The sequence below is a fragment of the Oncorhynchus mykiss genome, chromosome 26 (assembly GCF_057628025.1).
Source record: "Oncorhynchus mykiss isolate SJ-2025 chromosome 26, ASM5762802v1, whole genome shotgun sequence".
Classification (NCBI taxonomy): domain Eukaryota; kingdom Metazoa; phylum Chordata; class Actinopteri; order Salmoniformes; family Salmonidae; genus Oncorhynchus; species Oncorhynchus mykiss.
Genome location: NC_143047.1, coordinates 15,717,103 through 15,734,309, shown reverse-complemented (window position 1 = coordinate 15,734,309; position 17,207 = coordinate 15,717,103). Strand labels below are relative to the sequence as shown.

Here is a 17,207-nt window from a genome sequence, read left to right as displayed (position 1 = left end):
TGGAACAATTATATGCTACAGTAAACAGGTCTGCCTGTGGATTTTTTTCCTGTTGCTTTTAAATGGGCAAAACACCCAACCAATGTTACCACTAAATAGCCGTTATGCACGCGTTTTAACATGTGGGATTACAAAATGTTTGTGGCTCGGACTTTTGACTAAGTTGTCCACTACAACAGCTGCAGCATACTATTAAGAAACAAACAAGGACAATGTCACGACCTCACGGTTATTACAAGTAAAACCAATCATTTAGTAGGCTAAATTAACATCAGTCCGGTAGGTGGCAGTGAATGTTCTCAGGTATGAGGACAGGGGAACGTATCCCACGCTTGCAAAAGCGCTCTCCCATGTTGCGGAGAGGACTCGCCACAGTCAAGAGCTCTGCTGTCAGAGCGAAAGTGTCAGAGTTGCGGGAGCTCAGAAAGTACATGTGGCTGTGTTCTCTTGGTCAGCGCAGTATCCACGGACAGAGTAGGAGCTGTAGAAACATTTCAGAAGCCAGTCGAGGTGACCTATAGAAATACAACGCTCAGGAAAATAGGTTATTGTCAGGAAAGGTGAAACGAAATATTTATATAGACTTGTGAGCAATGCACTGGCAGCATGGCCAGATGGTTCAGGGAACACCTAGGATTCAAAACTACCAAAGCACCACCTCCGGCGCCCCCGAAACCGGACTACAGACATTGTCACGCCGCTGTGACTGGTACGCCTGGCTACCAACATCCAAGCCCCGCACAGCCGGACATTCTTGCTGCTTACAAACTACAAAAGGAACTGGACTTCGAAGATCCGTACACGGGAGGAAATATTTCGTTTGGAACTGGTCTGGGCTGTGGGGGGTCACCGGACATAAAGTATGTGTCACCAAAGCACCGGCTTATAAAGGTGGAAACAATCGAGAAAAGCAACTCTGCTCCGGGCAGCGGTATCGTTGCCCAAGCTGTTGCTGTTGGGAACGTTAAATCTCCCACGTCACCGCCTCCTGAAAATGAGAATAAAGAAAAGGTACGGTTTTTAAAAATGTATTTTTGCCTTCAGCCTACCCCTCCAATATCCAACACCAGTAACATTGTAGCATATGTTCCGTCATAGCCTACAAAAATTCGAAGAAGTCTAAATTACAATCTATCCACCTAGGTTCAATTTAAAGAGATGGCTCAATAGTCATGTGATGTGTGCATTTACATTTTTACTATTCAAACGCATTGGTTAAAATTGAAAGTGTTGGATCAGATCATGTTCCGTCATGTGAGGACTTACTCAAACAGGGAATGGATCATTGAAACCGGCAGGACTACACTGAACAAAAATACAAGTGCGACATGCACCAATGAACGATTTTACTGAGTTCATCGGTTAATTGAAATAAATTAATTTGTCCTAATCTATGGATTTCACATGACTGGGAATACAGATAGCTTTTAAAAAGTGGGGCATGGATCAGAAAACCAGTTAGTATCTGGTGTGACCATTTGCAGCGCAACACATTTCCTTCCAGTTGATCAGGCTGTTGATTGTTGTCCCACTCCTCTTCAATGGCTGTGTGAAGTTGCTGGATATTGGCGGGAACTGGAACAAACACTGTCATACACGTCAATCCAGAGCATCCCAAACGTGCTCAATGCGTGACATGTATGAGTATTTTCCGCTTCCAGGAAATGTGTACAGGTCTATGTAACATTGTGCACTGGGCCGGCAGGGTAGCCTAGTGGTTAGAGTATTGGACTAGTAACCGAAAGGTTGCAAATTCAAATCCCGACCTGACAAGGTACAAAATCTGTCATTCTACCCCTGGACAGACAGTCATTGAAAATAATAATTTGTTCTTAACTGACTTACTTAGTTAAATAAAAGGTTTTTAAAAAATCATCATGCTGAAACATGAGGTGATGGTGGGTGGATGAATGGCACAACAATGGGCCTCAGGATCGCCTCATGGTATCTCGGTGCATTCAAATTGCCATTGATAAAATGCAATTGTGTTCATTGTCCGTCGCTTATGCCTGCCTATACCATAACCCCAGCGACCACCATGTTCACAACGTTGACATTAGCAAACCGCTCACCCACACGATGCAGTGTTCAGTTGTGAGGCTGGTTGGACATACTGCCAGATTCTCTAAAATAACTTTGGGTGTGGCTTATAGTAAAGAAATGAAGATTTAAATATCCCCCGGCAACCGCTCTAGTACAGTCCTGCAGTCAGAATACCAATTACACGCTCCCTCAACTTGAGACCTCTGTGGCATTGTGTTGTGACAAAACTACACATTTTAGAGTGCCCTTTTATTGTCCCCAGCACAAGTTGCACCTGTGTAATGATCATGCCGTTTAATCAGGTTCTTGACAAGTTACATCTGTCAGTTGGCTGGATTGTCTTGGCAAAGGAGAAATGCTCACTAAGGGGATGTAAAGTACATTTGTGTACAACATTTGTTTTGTGCGTATTCAGAATTTTTGGGATCCTTTATTTCAGCTCATGAAACATGGGACCAACACTTTTAGATGTGGTTTTTGTTCAGTGTAGTTCTTTCAGGTGTTTATCAATGGCTGGGTCAGTCGGACAGACAGCAGCTGTACAATACATGAAAATCTTTACTGAGCGTTTGGTTACATTGGATGAAGAAGTGTAGTAGCCTGCATGTAGGTAGGTGAAAGGAAGATGCATGCTGTCTTCAAGTATGAATTTTATTACAATATTTTAAACTCTAACCTTTCTGTGAAGGGATCGTTCTGGATGTTGGCAAAGAAGCCCTTAATCATCATCTTCCCCAATCAGATGAACACGTGGATCCCATTTTTATTTAATTAGGCAAGTCCATTAAGAACACATTTTTATTTACAATGTCTCTGCTTCCAGTGTGAAAAAACATTGAAATGCCATAAAATCCCTTTAACAAAACATTCCAGTGACATAAAATGGGGGTACAAATTGGCCTTAACCATTTATTTTATTTACCCTAAACAAAAGAGCCTACATCAAGTACACTGAACAAAAATATAAACGCACATGCAACAATTTCAAAGATTTGACTGAGTTACAGTTTGTGTAAGGAAATCCGTAAATTGAAATACATTTAATTGGGCCCTAATCTATAGACTGGACTGGGAATACAGATCTGCATCTGTTGGTCACAAAACAAGGTAGGGGTGTGGATCATAACCTGTCAGTGTCTGGTGTGACAACCATTTTTACCCCATGCAGCACAATTTATCTCCTACGCATGGAGATGATCAGGCTGTTGATTGTGGAATGTTGTCCTACTCTTCAATGGCGGTGCGAAGTTGTGGGAACTGGAACATGCTGTCCATCCAGAGCATCCCAAATACACTGAATCGGTGACATGTCTGGTGAGTATGCAGGCCATGGAAGAACTGGGGCATTTTCAGCTTCCAGGAAGTGTGTACAGATCAGATGTACATGTTCCATCATGTGGGGACTTATTCAAACCGGGAATGGATTGTTGAAACCGGCAGAAGTACACAGTGTATATTTCACTGTTCTCTCACACCTTTGAACTGGGCCTGTGTGAAGGTGCCCCAGTGCACGTTTTCAAATAATCCAAACCAGGTTCATTCAACTCTCTGCTCACCAAGCAAAATCTACACTTTTACAACTCTATCATCTCTACCCTAGTCTACTCTTGTCCCTGTCATCAACATAAATAGTGTGTGGACCAGAGACAGATGGGGGAAAAATTATTATGCAGTCAGTCAGTGTACACCACGTGCCTTGGAGCCTACTGCTTTTTAGGAACACACTGGTTCATTGGAAGAAACCTGAGACATTCAATGCCAGAAGGTTAAGTAAGAGTGTGATTCTGTTTATGAATGTACATGCCTCTCCCTCCAGCGCAGGCAGGGGAGGAGGACCCAGGAAAAGTGTGTGTGTGTGTGTGAGAGAAAAGGTGCATAAGTATTTCTCAACATTGCCAACACCCATGCTGCATAACTCAGTCTACTACTCTCTGTTCTGAAGCACTAACTAATCACCTGTTGCCAGGTATTTGTTTACTCAAGCTTACTACGTCAGACAATATCATAGTAGTTTAGTTAGAGCATAGCCAAAACCTTATGCAAGTATGCAAAGTAGTGCTACACGTTTACAATTTTGTTATGCAATTCCTTAGTCCCTTAAACAGGTTACTTCCTCTCTCCACACTTCCTGTTGTAAGGTGCGGTCTGTTCAGTGTTGATGGTGCTTGCCTGCCGTTCCATAGGAGATTTTTTTGTTTCAGTTCAACCAGTGGTCATAAAATATGCCAGTAAGCAGTGTCGTACAGCAAAGGAACATGGCAATTGGCAAGCTTGAAAAACCTCCATATAATAATTGTACAGTGATTTGTCTATTCAGAAATGGTCTTCTAATTTCTGAAAGTAGTTTCTCGTATGCAGTTGCCATCACATTCAACAATGCAAGGTTTTTCGTATTTTATGATAAACAATGTTCCAGAGATGACCAAATTAAAATAACAGGAAACAAGACTGTTTCCTCACAGCAACTGACTGCTGTTGGCTAATTAAACGGATTACCGCTGTCTCCTGTTAATTGGAGTTTATTTTGATCTTGGTTGTAAATTAGGGATGGCATTCTCAAGCAGGAAAATACTGTTGCCTCTGTCTACCCCCTTTTTGCACTGGGCACATGTTGGAGGAGCTGGCAGCCAGGCAGATTGTTCTGTAACATGGTTTAAAAATGTCGCACTCTCAAACATGAACATGCTGAAATTGTATCACATCCATGTGAGGGGTGGGTGAGTTAGAGTGATTCTAAGTCAGAAGACTGGATTTTTGTTTAGTACTGTGGTGAAATGTGAGGCGGGGGTGGGCTAAGTAATAAAGAGAGCAGACAGTCCCCACGAGAGTTTAATCACTAGGCAACACAGGCCTTCAACCTTACACATGCTGGCTTTTCCGACAGACAGGCCAAGGTAATGTTGTCAGGTACTGTTCCAGAAGGATCTATTGTCTAGACCCCTGTAGGGTCTGTCTGCTGAGATGCACAACTGACGTTGGTGTAGTGAGAGTGAGAGACCCCAAGTGTGATGGTTATGAAACGACATGTGGAATAGCCTATTCCTTTTCCAGTAGAACTACCTGTAAAAGCAACTAGGCTTATCAGGTGTTACGCTATATGTACTACACAAGCTTTTCGAAGATGGTCAACATAATTTTGTGTCAGTTTTGATGGTGAGGATTTTCTATTATAATAGCCCTAGCCTCTGCCCTTGTCAAATTGCAGCTGATGATATGACTGTTCTTCATCTTTTGGTAACGGAATTACAAAAACAATGTGTCACTGTTACCAGACTTTGCAACTGCACTGTTCTTCAAGTAAATGTGTTTTTGTAAAAGTTTCCGTTAATTGTTCAAAGTAGTCCTTGTGCACAGAGTTGTATGGTTTGTGTAACTTTGCAACCAAAGGTTTTTGTTTGACACACATTTCAAAGTGAAAAATCTGAGTCTCAGCATCACTCTGTTACTGTGGAATTGCCCCCTACCAACAACCCAGATGTGTAAAATCCTTGCTGCACCCTTACTGTGGGAACATATGATTTTCAGCTGGTAAAACGGTAAACGGTATGTGTTCTCTGTTCAGATACAGAGGGGTGGTGTAGACAGGCCTTGAGTATCAGGCAGTTCATCTTATGATAATGCTACATTTCCAAACAGCCTAGTTCTGACGAGCTGTTATTTATAAAGATATTTCACCGTTTGTAACGTAGTGGCAGCATATCAAAGAATGCTAGGATTCTGATCTTAATTGCATTTCTTCCACTGAACATGATCTATCGTTGACCTCACAATCTCTATGTATGGACACAATACAGGAACTTAATAGGCTAGTCAATTGTACTGGCTGGAGTGAAGTGTTTGAATCCTGACTATAGGAGGAGCGAGAGCTAGGAAGAGAGGACCACACCACTGTCTTGTTACAGACCCAACCCCATTGATGTTTTAATTACTTGACTAGTGGATGCTAATTATATAACTGCTTATCTAATGCTTGTGCTGCCAATAGCAGAGTCTATACCGTCTAGTGTTTTGTCTAATCTCAACCCTCCAAAGTGTTTTCATTCAGTTCAAATTGTGTATGTGGGGTGGGTGGGGGGTGAAAGCCTTAGTTCATCAATGTATGGTGATTACATGAGACTTAGGCCTGCCCCATTATGTCCATTCTGATGCACTCTATCATGGACTCTCCTTTATGACGACGAGCACATAGGAGCCAGCCACAGGTTAGAGCCCCAGCTTGATTGTTTATTTTTTCTTGTTTTCCTGTTTTATAACGACAAGACCGTCATGGTAGACGGAGATGTTCTGTAATTATCCAGCTAATTAATCTCTCTCATCATCGTTCTTCCCCCTGGCATGGTCTGCTCTACTCGACTCTGCACTAACTAACTTCTCAAGGACACATGAAAGTGATGCCAGGCACAGCTTATGAAATGTGTAAACAAAAATAGTGCATAACAGTCTCGCTTATAAAATCATGTGGCTAAATATATTGCTGTGTGGCTTTCTGAATTCATAAACTGTCCTAGACACCAGGGTTGCTCTGGCCTTGAGACCCCATGCAGCCGTGTTTGGGCCATGTTATAGTTCCCACCATGGCCCACGGAAGCTGTTGAGTGAATGGGGCCTCTGAGTCCATAAGCCGGTTTCCGTACACTATCTATGTGTAGAATCACGCAGTATAGGATCATAAACACAATACACAGCCAGCTGAGACATTAGATTTGACAGATTTATTGCGTGGTTATTTCCTTTTTCTTCCATGTACTTTTCAACAGCCTTTGACTCAGCGGTTCATAAAGTCAAGTGATGCATTAGCGGCCAGGGAGACCATGGCTGATTTGCTTTGTCATTAACATGTTTTATTCCTGTCCTTGAGACCGATTCCTGTCTCAATTGCCAATCTCGGTTGTCATCCCATTTCTACTCATTATTTCATTTCTATGCTTTGTCTTGCCCTGCACACGCATGGCGTTTCTCTACATGTATATTTGAGCGTGTTGGAATGATGACTGCTTCAAGTGGGCATCAGCTGCCTGAGGCTCCCCAACGCTCCCCAGCCCAGATCACATCTCAGCTGCCTGAGCCTCTCCAACGCTCCCCAGCCCAGATCACATCTCAGCTGCCTGAGCCTCCCCAACGCTCCCCAGCCCAGATCACATCTCAGCTGCCTGAGCCTCCCCAACGCTCCCCAGCCCAGATCACATCTCTGCTGCCTGAGCCTCCCCAACGCTCCCCAGCCCAGATCACATCTCAGCTGCCTGAGCCTCCCCAACGCTCCCCAGCCCAGATCACATCTCAGCTGCCTGAGCCTCCCCCACTCTCCTCAGCCCAGATCACATCTCAGATAATGGAATCAGAGCAGGCGCTGTGAGCCAATCAGGTGTTCTTTAGCCGAGTCCTTGAAGGGACAGTTGTGTGTAATTAGCTTACGAGTAGCGTCTCAACAGCGCATGGGGGTTTGAACCGACGCTCTTTAATTTCCCATGGAATAAACATGCTGCGGCTTTACCACGCGTCCCTTTGTCTTCTGGTCTAATCTGGTTTGATGTTTGATGGTCTGATTGAATGTGTGTGTTTTCCCTCCAGCAGCTGTGTGTGTATGTGGGTAAATCAAGGCTGTTTGACTGGCCTCTACATTAGAAGTGATTGGTGTTCTGACCTTTCCTCATTCCCTCACTATCTCAAAGCCTTGACTCTGGCATTCCTGATTCAGGAATGCAGGGAATGCTGTTATCACTTTGTTGTTCTGTTTTCTACTCCGCTCCTTTCCCAGTCCTTGTAGTGATAGGAGAAATGTCGGACGTAAACACTACCCGGGCATCTGACCTCCTGGACGGGCACCAGAATCCATCATGTGACGCGTGGGTGTCTCTAGACGTATGAGCAGATGGAAGCGTGGGTGTCTCTCTTACTATCAGATGGAAGCTGACAGGTTTTGATAGCTGGCTTTAGCTGAATGTCAGAGCATTACAGGAAGTGCACTTCTCCTCCCACTCCCACCTCCACACAAACACACGCCTGTTTACTTACACTGTATCGCCAAGGAAGAAGTCTGAAAGGAATTGCTTTCTAAGTGTCAAACCTGAAAGGGGTTGTAAATGGCTGCTTAATTGTCTTCTCTGTGAAAGTCATTTCCAGATGTAACACCCATGGGAGGTTAAATGTTCTCTTCCATTCTTAAAGGGATATTTCTGGTACACATGGAATATGGTCCAGTCAAACAGAGTAGAGGGCACAGAGTACAGTAGAAGTTAAAACATGCTGACCCTTTACTTTTAACGCTCGACAGAGTTTTAAGAACACAAATAACTATACAGTTTTTTTAAAAGTATTAGTATATGATGATCAGAGGGCCTAGATAGCGATACTATGTTGAATTGAAAGTTAGTTAGATCCATAGTGGGGGACAACATTTAGATTTTTCATTAAAGATTATCAATAAAACATTTTATTATTATGTTCGCTGGGTATGTTTCACAAGAAAATGAAAAAAATAGTTGTTGGTTGCTATGGATACGCTGCCCCATAATTACAGCTGAGCCTGGTCTAAGATGGATTGCTTTGGCGCAGCATCTCCTTGTAGTCCAGTTAGAGGACTGTTGGGTAGTTCGCAATCATGTTGTTGTTTTCTGAAGTGTCTAAGAGGGCCCTCTATTTGTTGAACTCTTCAAGGTGTCCCAGCTGCCTTGGCAACTGCCACTATTGTATTCCAGCAACAGGTCATGCCTTTCCAGGTGGACTAGGCAGCCATGTTTTTTTTCTCTCCTAACAACAATACCCTTCTGTGGTGTTTTATGGGTGTATCATATTCTGTCCTTAACAGTTGCACAGGGAATCAGTTAGTTAGGATATGCTTTCTAAATTCCTATGGCCCAGGCAGGAATTCTGGAAGTGTTCTTTAGGAGGAAGGAACCTAGAGCTCTGCTGGTGCTGGGCCAACACAGCTAACTTTAATTACACCCCGCCTCAACGCACCAGGATGATGTCATTCCGCATGGGGAAGATGACTACACAACAGGATCACATGGAGGAATCACACGAGGACAAATCTCAGTTGTGAAATGTTGATCTGGTCAGGAAAGAGATTATCCATTGATACTGATGTGGACTGTTTGTAGAGGTTTATACAACTTTATAACGACATTAATTGACTGTTTTTGAAAGCTGAATGATACATAGCATACCTAATTCTCAAAATACTGAGTAGCATATGGTGTATAACTAGAGGTTTACAATGGGTTAAGAGGAGTCTTCACCTGCTTTTAGCGGTTAGAGCGTTGGGCCAGTAACCAAGAAGTTGCTGGTTTGAATACCCAAGCTGACAAGGTGAAAAATCTGTCGACGTTCCCTTGAGCCAGGAACTTGAGCCAGGAACGTACAAATTCTTATTTACAATGACGGCCTGCCGGGGAATAGTGGGTTAACTGCCTTGTTCAGGGGCAGAGCAACATATTTTTACCTTGTCAGCCCGAGGATTCGATCTAACAACCTTTTGGTTTCTGGCCCAACGCTTTTTTTTCCTAAAGAGGGTTACTGTAGCTGTTCCACTGTGTATTTCTCTAGGCTTTCAGCTGTATAACCTGCATGGTTCATGTGAACCCAAGAGGTCACATAATGCCTGGCCCTGTATATGCAGGCAGTTATTGGCCACTGTAGTCAGGAGAGTTGTTTGTGGACACATGGCACTGTTCTTTTTAATGACGCAGTGTAGTAGAGCCTGTAAGGGAAGCACTGGTTGGTGAGCACAACGTCAGACACTGATTTTAAAGGAACCAAATTGAGCCCTGAGGTTTCATTCCATCTAGGGCACGTACAGAAAGCCTGTGTGAAGCACTGGTATATTTTAACCGCATCGCTGGTGGCTAACAGTAGGACGGCCCTTAACCTCAACTCTGAGTACACCAAACACTGCTGATCTTCCCATGTAGTTGGCCATATTTGACCTATGCTGGGTTTTCTGTGTGTAGCATAGGCATTATCCCATGGTGTTTTAGATGTAGTGTAGAGGGGAGTTAAGCTGCGCTGTTTCTCTATTTACTATCTGGGAGGTAGAGTGGATCTCTTTAAGGTCTGTGCCCTTCCTTCACAGTGGAGCTGACCTATGATAACCTGTGCTCACTGACAGGTGCTGAGGCTGGAGTGTGTGTATCTGCCACTGGGGTCGTGGTCTCCATAGCCACAGGCACCGCTGGGGAACTAGCCAAACCTCTCATTGTAGACTGGATGGGCACTGATGTCTCTCCTGGGCTTCGTAGGACACAGATCTTGTTAGGGGTTAGAGGTTAGAGAGTTTGCCCTGCTGTTTTGCCTTCCGTAATACCCTATAGTTACTACTGTTTGACATGTAACACTGTTTTATTACTCTGTCTCTAGGTGTAGGCCTAATATAGTTCAGCCACCATATAAATTGCTTGGTGCATTGATTGGACCAAAAGGAAAGCAACCAGGCCATTGACTGTCTGCTTTTGTTTGGTGGAAAATAAGGAACAAGAGGGTTGCTCCAGGATTAAGGAAGTGCTCCCTTCCTGACGGGAAGTGTTTACAACTTGGTGACGTTCCCTTTTGACTGGGGCTGGGCAAGTCTCCGCTAGCTCTCCACTCTCAAACAGTCTGGGAATGTTGACTCTGCTCTCACATCTGTGCTAAAATATAACCAGGCAGGGTTCATATTTCCTCATGTTGTAAGCTTGAGAAAACTGTACTGTGATTGTGACATTGTACTGTGTCAATACAAAGCTGTGGTGTCGTGTTCTGTTAGGGACCTCCTAGTCAGGTCAGGCTGCAGTGAAGTCCGTGTAAAGACTCCTTCCCTCTCTCCCCTCTCTCCTGCTATGGGAGGTGGAAAGCCCCGTAGCGATGGCAGGGTGACAGACTCCACCCTGCCTGCCTGCAAGTTCTATTGACAGTCTCCGAGCTGTTGGGTTTGACGTGCTGCATTCTGTGTACACGCTCACCACACAAAGGCTATCTGAGGCCCCGTCGCTTCCGACCGCAATCAAGTCATCCTCCTCACATCAAACTTCCCTGCTTTGTTTATGTACAGCTGGCTCCCGGGCCTGCCTCGTTTTGTTTTCCCTACTCCGTATAAATCACACACCCAAATCGAAAGGTCATGCCCATTGGATGCACATTGTTGTTTTTATGTCAAGCGTTACTTTTCGCAGTTATGTCATTTTTCTCCTGTCCTTCCCTAGCATAGCAAACCACAATTTACCAAAGGCTGTTTCTTGCAAACAAAATTACTGTAAGTGTGTGTGTGTGCCTCAGCTTTTTATGCCTCTAGTGGACCATCAACGGGTCCATTCCTCCACACAACTTAACCACTACTCCCTCTTCCTTAAATTCAAAGAGTCATAAATCTATTTCAGAGGGAAAGAGAGCAGAGAAAGGAAATTGGATTTTGTCAAGCGTATCCTCAAGTGTTAATCTTGAATATCTGTTGAATATGAAGAGTGCCTGAATGTGGGCCAGCAACCCTCCAGCCGAGGTCCTCCGTGTGCTATAAGGGCTCTCTGGGGAGAAGGTGGGACTTAGTCACACTTGAATGCACAGAGATATCTGAAAGAGTTGAAAAGAGACATTCTTTCATAGAAAGGGATGATCGGCTAAAAAAGGGAATAAAATAGGGGATCGTACAGAAAAGGCAGAGTACAGCAGGTTTTCCTGTGAGACTAGGAGGATGGTGAAGTTAGGTGATATTACATTGGAAGTAGAGAAGCACCTGTTCAGGCTCAGTAAGCTCAAATAAAATGAAAATTGTTCATTTATTTATTATTATTTTTAAGGCTCAGCCTCAGTGATTGCTGCCCTGCTGTCCAAAGTGCTTTCCTGTTCATGCCGCGTGCCTCTTGGCTCGGCGTTATGTAATGTTTATGTTTTGTTTTGTGTCACTCGGGTTTCTAGAACCTTGGAATGAGAATGGAAAGTGCTTTAAAAAAAAAACTAATACAGAACAAGTTTGCGCAGTAGCTCCCTGGTAATATTTTGAGGACCCATATGCCATTTGTCAGAGAAATGACTTGCGACCTTGACTCTCACTTCAGGGATAAAGAGAAAATACATAAAGCTGATACTGTGGCATACTGTCAGTGTATCATTCTTTTTTCACTAACTTTCAACTGCATTGGTAAAACATCCTGACAAATGTAGAATGCATTGTTCATAGCAGGAATATCCTGTTTTTTCTGAAGGGATCCTCAGCGTGACAAGCCATGAAAGTACAGATCTTCAGTATACAGTCAGGGGAAAAAAGTATTTGATCCCTGCTGATTTTGTACGTTTGCCCACAAAGAAATGATCAGTCTATAATTTTAATTGTAGGTTTATTTGAACAGTGAGAGACAGAATAACAACAAAACAATCCAGAAATGTGCAAATAAATTCATAAAAAATCCTACAATGTGATTTTCTGGATTTTTTTCTTCTTATTTTGTCTGTCATAGTTGAAGTGTACCTATGATCAAAATTACAGGCCTCTCTCATATTTTTAAGTGGGAGAACTTGCACAATTGGTGGCTGACTAAATACTTTTTTGCCCCACTGTAGATGCCCGTCTGAAGTTTGCCAATGAACATCTGAATGATTCAGAGGACAACTGGGTGAAAGTGTTGTGGTCAGATGTTACCAAAATCAAACTCTTTTGGCATCAACTCAACTCGCTGTGTTTGGAGGAGGGGGAATGCTGCCTATGACCCCAAGAACACCATCCCCACCGTCAAACATGGAGGTGGAAACATTATGCTTTGGGGGTGTTTTTCTGCTAAGGGGACAGGACAACTTCACCGCATCAAAGGGACGATGGACGGGGCCATGTACCGTCAAATCTTGGGTGAGAACCTCCTTATCTCAGCCAGGGCATTGAAAATGGGTCGTGGATGGGTATTCCAGCATGACAATGACCCAAAACACACGGCCAAGGCAACAAAGAAGTGGCTCAAGAAGAAGCACATTAAGGTCCTGGAGTGGCCTAGCCAGTCTCCAGACCTTAATCCCATAGAAAATCTGTGGAGGGAGCTGAAGGTTCGAGTTGCCAAATGTCAGCCTCGAAACCTTAATGACTTGGAGAAGATCTGCAAAGAGGAGTGGGACAAAATCCCTTCTGAGATGTGTGCAAACCTGGTGGCCAACTACAAGAAACGTCTGACCTCTGTGATTGTCAACAAGGGTTTTGCCACCAAGTACTAAGTCAAGTTTGCAGAGGGGTCAAATACTTATTTCCCTCAAAATGCACATCAATTTCTAACATTTTTGACATGCGTTTTTCTGGATTTTGTTGTTGTTATGATCAATATGATTTACAATGTGACTGTAGTGTGGCTGTCCTTCCTGTGTGTGGGGAAACATGACTCCTGTGAGGTCTGAATAGCCCTGCCTGTGCATAACTTATATCCCACTCACAAGTGTAGGAGGGGAACACTGCACACAGCGGTGTGATGTACCTCTTTTATCTCAAGGCGAAGTATCAAGTGCTGTTCTCTTTTCTCCCATTTTTATAATGCAGCTCTGATGTTTTTCTCGCTGTGACACTGACCCGTGTTGCAGGGTATCAGTGTCACTGTCGTTGTGTCTGGAAGTGTTCCCATGCAAAGTATATGATCAATGACGCACTAAACCACTTCTCCATGTGCCAAAAGAGCGGGCTTTTCCCGGCTGGCGTGTGAAAAGCCACCCCACATGTGCAGCAGCCCAGAGATCTACAGAAGCCTGTTTTATGTGGTCTGAATCTTTAACGAGACCTAATAAATAGGTTAACATGAAAAAAGTGTGAGCTGTGCTTTGAACAACACAGATGTCTGACTGGGGGAAAGACGGAGAGACACGTGAGAATGATGGCTGAACATATTGGAGTGCAAAGAAGGGAGATGCTAGAACGGATCCCTTCACAGCAGGGAGCATGCTGGTTGAAGTAGCATGTGCTGCACTCTTTCCTAAATCCTCACTCCCTTCAAAGCAAGTCATCTATGACTGGGGAAATGCATGTTTGGGTGATGTTGGGGAGAAGGGAGGTCTAAATGTTTTCTTTTGTACCCAGTGTCACCACATGTACTAATTATCTAGAATCTGAACAGCAGAATAGGTTCTTGAATGCTTTGTGTGCTTTTCTCTAAATTGTTTCTTCTCTAGCCATTAATATTCTCTAGCCATTAATATTTGTCACTTTTTTCAGTCTTTCCTAATCAAGCAACATGCTTTAACCTTGGAACATTGAGTTTGAGAGTGATTTAATAAGGCTAAAAACAAAGCTGACAAATTAATTCAGCTGCAAGAAGACAAACATGATTTCACTTTACTTATGAGAAGTGCTCTCCTCCACTTAGCGTTGCTCTAGCTTCTATTGCTTGTGGCTGATTGAAAACAATGGGTGCTCATGGAAAACATCCATTTGATTAGCTAGCAGCTATCTTCCCTGGCTCTTAAGTAGGCATTCAGGGCTGGTGTTGCCACGTCCTTGTTGAGGCCCATAGAGCCACATGCTGATTCTCAGGTCGACAACCCTGGTCTATTAGCAGATGTCGTAATAAAGTTTAATTAACGTCAGAGCTGTATTGTGGGAAAGCTCCGTCTATACAGTCTTTTCACTCTTTTGAGAGGAACATAGCCCCCAGGTGGAATCATGCTTCTCAATTGGGATCCATTGAGTCCTAACCAGATTTCCTCTCCCATCTGTGAATCATACAAGTATCTTATTGATAGTGGCTGTATTGTGTCAACAACAGAGGTTGCAATTGGTTCTGCTTTAGTAAATTGCCTTGTGGCAATGTTTGATGCCAAGCTGTTAGCTTCAGATGACTGGAACTGAGCTGAGTGCATGTGTCCTGTATTTCTAGTTGAAGATAAGTTGGAGCATTCAGCAATAGGCAGTGTGATGTTATCTGTTGTTAAATTTCCCTTTTTAAATGAATATTTATCAAAACAGGAGTGTAAACATATGCTGGAGCGTAAACAGTTCTGCAGTTCTGATATCATTTTTTCAAGCTTAAGAACCAAAGTTATGGCAGCAAAAAAAGAGCCCCTTGAAACGCCCTAATTCAATCGAGCAGCTAAGCCCTGAGTTGTATTAGGTTATCAGTGGCTCAAATCCTCTGTGGCGTGGAGACATAAATCACAAATGCCAGTTCCTTTTTACCCCCCTCCTCCCCCCTCCTTCTCTAGCATGTCGACTCTTGTGGTGGTCTGGTGTAGGGGGAGAGGTGGGGGAGGCTTCAGCCCCCAGTAGCTCTGACATCCCTCATCCTTTCTGGACCAGCTGTGACATTTGTCACATTTCTGTGTAACGTCTTCACCTTACTTCACTGTCACCAGTCGTTCAGGTGGCTACTCAGATGGCTGGTAGGGGCGCTGGCTGTCATATTAGACACTCACGCACACACATGACTATCTGGTGCATCCAATGGTAGTTCACTTTTGTTATTATTTGTTTTTTGGTGTTTATAGCTTGAAGAGTTCGATTTTGCTTATGAAATGTCAATGACGTAATGGCATATTTAACTAAATAGTTTGGACGTGTGGGAAAGCTATACATTGGTGCTGCATACTGCCAAAACCCTATCATTCTATACGATGACCACAAACTAAAACTTTGTTCTCCCTTTTATGGCCCCAGATGCTCTATATGATAATTGCCTGTTAGATCCACTTGGTCTGCATGTGATGGTGTGGGAGAAAGAAGATTGGTCTATTTTCCTAGTTCTGACGTCCTACAATTTAAGCTAGCTGCCCTCAATCTCACACAAATGATCAAGGAACCTACCAGGTACAACCCCAAATCTGTAAACATGGGCACCCTCATAGATATCATCATCCTGACCAACTTGCCCTCCAAATTAGAGGTTGACCGATTAATTGGAATGGCCGATTAATTAGGGCCGATTTCCGATTATTAAAAATAAAATATATATTTTTTAATACCTTTTATTTAACTAGGCAAGTCAGTTAAGATCACATTCTTATTTTCAATGACTGCCTAGGAACTGTGGGTTAACTGCCTTGTTCAGGGGCAGAACGACAGATCTTCACCTTGTCAGCTCAGGGGTTCCAATCTTGCAACCGCACAGTTAACTAGTCCTACGCTCTAACCATTGCACTCCACGAGGAGCCTGAATGTTACGCGAACACAGTAGAAGCCAAGGTAAATTGCTAGCTAGCATTAAACGTATCTTATAAAAAACAATTAATCATAATCACTAGTTATAACTACTAATCCAGTTTAGCAGGCAATATTAACCAGGTGAAATTGTGTAATTTCTCTTGCGTTCATAGCACGCAGAGTCAGGGTATACGCAACAGTTTGAGCTGCCTGGCTCATTGCGAACTAATTTGCCAGAATTTTACGTAATTATGATATACATTGAAGGTTGTGCAATGTAACAAGAATATTTAGACTTAGGGATGCCACCTGTTATATTTAAAAAAATACTGAATGGTTCCGTATTTCACTGAAATAATAACGTTTTGTTTTCGAAATGATAGTTTCCGGAAGGCTCGTATTTCTGTGTGTTATGTTATAATTAAGTCTGATTTGATAGAGCAGTCTGACTGAGCAGCAGCAGGCCCGTAATCATTCATTCAAACAGCAGTTTCGTGAGTTTTGCCAGCAGCTCTTCGCAAGCACAGCGCTGTTTATGACTTCAAGCTTATCAGCTGGTGTAACCAATGTGAAATGGCTAGCTAGTTAGCTGGGTGTGCGCTAATACTGTTTCAAACGTCACTTGCTTTTAGATTTGGAGTAGTTATTCCCCTTGCGCTGCAAGGGCTGCGGCTTTTGTGGAGCGATGGGTAACGATGCTTCGAGTGTGGCTGTTGTCAATGTGTTCCTGGTTCGAGCCCAGGTAGGGGCGAGAAGGGGGACAGAAGCTATATTGTTACACTGGCAATACTATAGTACCTGTAAGAACATCCAATAGTCAAAGGTATATGAAATACATATGGAATAGAGAGAAATAGTCCTATAAATACTATATTAACTACAACCTAAAACCTCTTACCTTGGAATATTGAAGTCTCATGTTAAAAGGAACCAGCAACTTTCATATGTTCTCATGTTCTGAGCAAGGAACTTAAACGTTAGCTTTTTTTTACATGGCACACATTTTTACATGGCACATATTACTTTCTTCTCCAACACTTTGTTTTTGCATTATTTAAACCAAATTGAACATGTTTCATTATTTATTTGAGGCTAA

General features: G+C 43.2%; 1 protein-coding gene across 4 annotated transcripts in view; it reads left to right on the top strand.

Moving 5' to 3' along the window:
* Window positions 1-301: 301 nt before the first annotated feature.
* Window positions 302-17,207, top strand: part of LOC110506455 (SH2 domain-containing adapter protein F) — a 114,849-nt gene continuing 97,943 nt past the window's right edge. For 2 of the 4 annotated variants that reach the window (XM_021586072.3, XM_021586070.3), the window contains exon 1: window positions 351-1,011. In XM_021586072.3, the coding sequence (XP_021441747.1) occupies window positions 607-1,011 (405 nt within the window). In that variant the 5' untranslated portion in view covers window positions 351-606. Of the gene's footprint in view, window positions 1,012-17,207 lie in introns of all 4 variants that reach the window. The other 2 variants (XM_021586075.3, XM_036964017.2) reach the window with 2 other exon arrangements.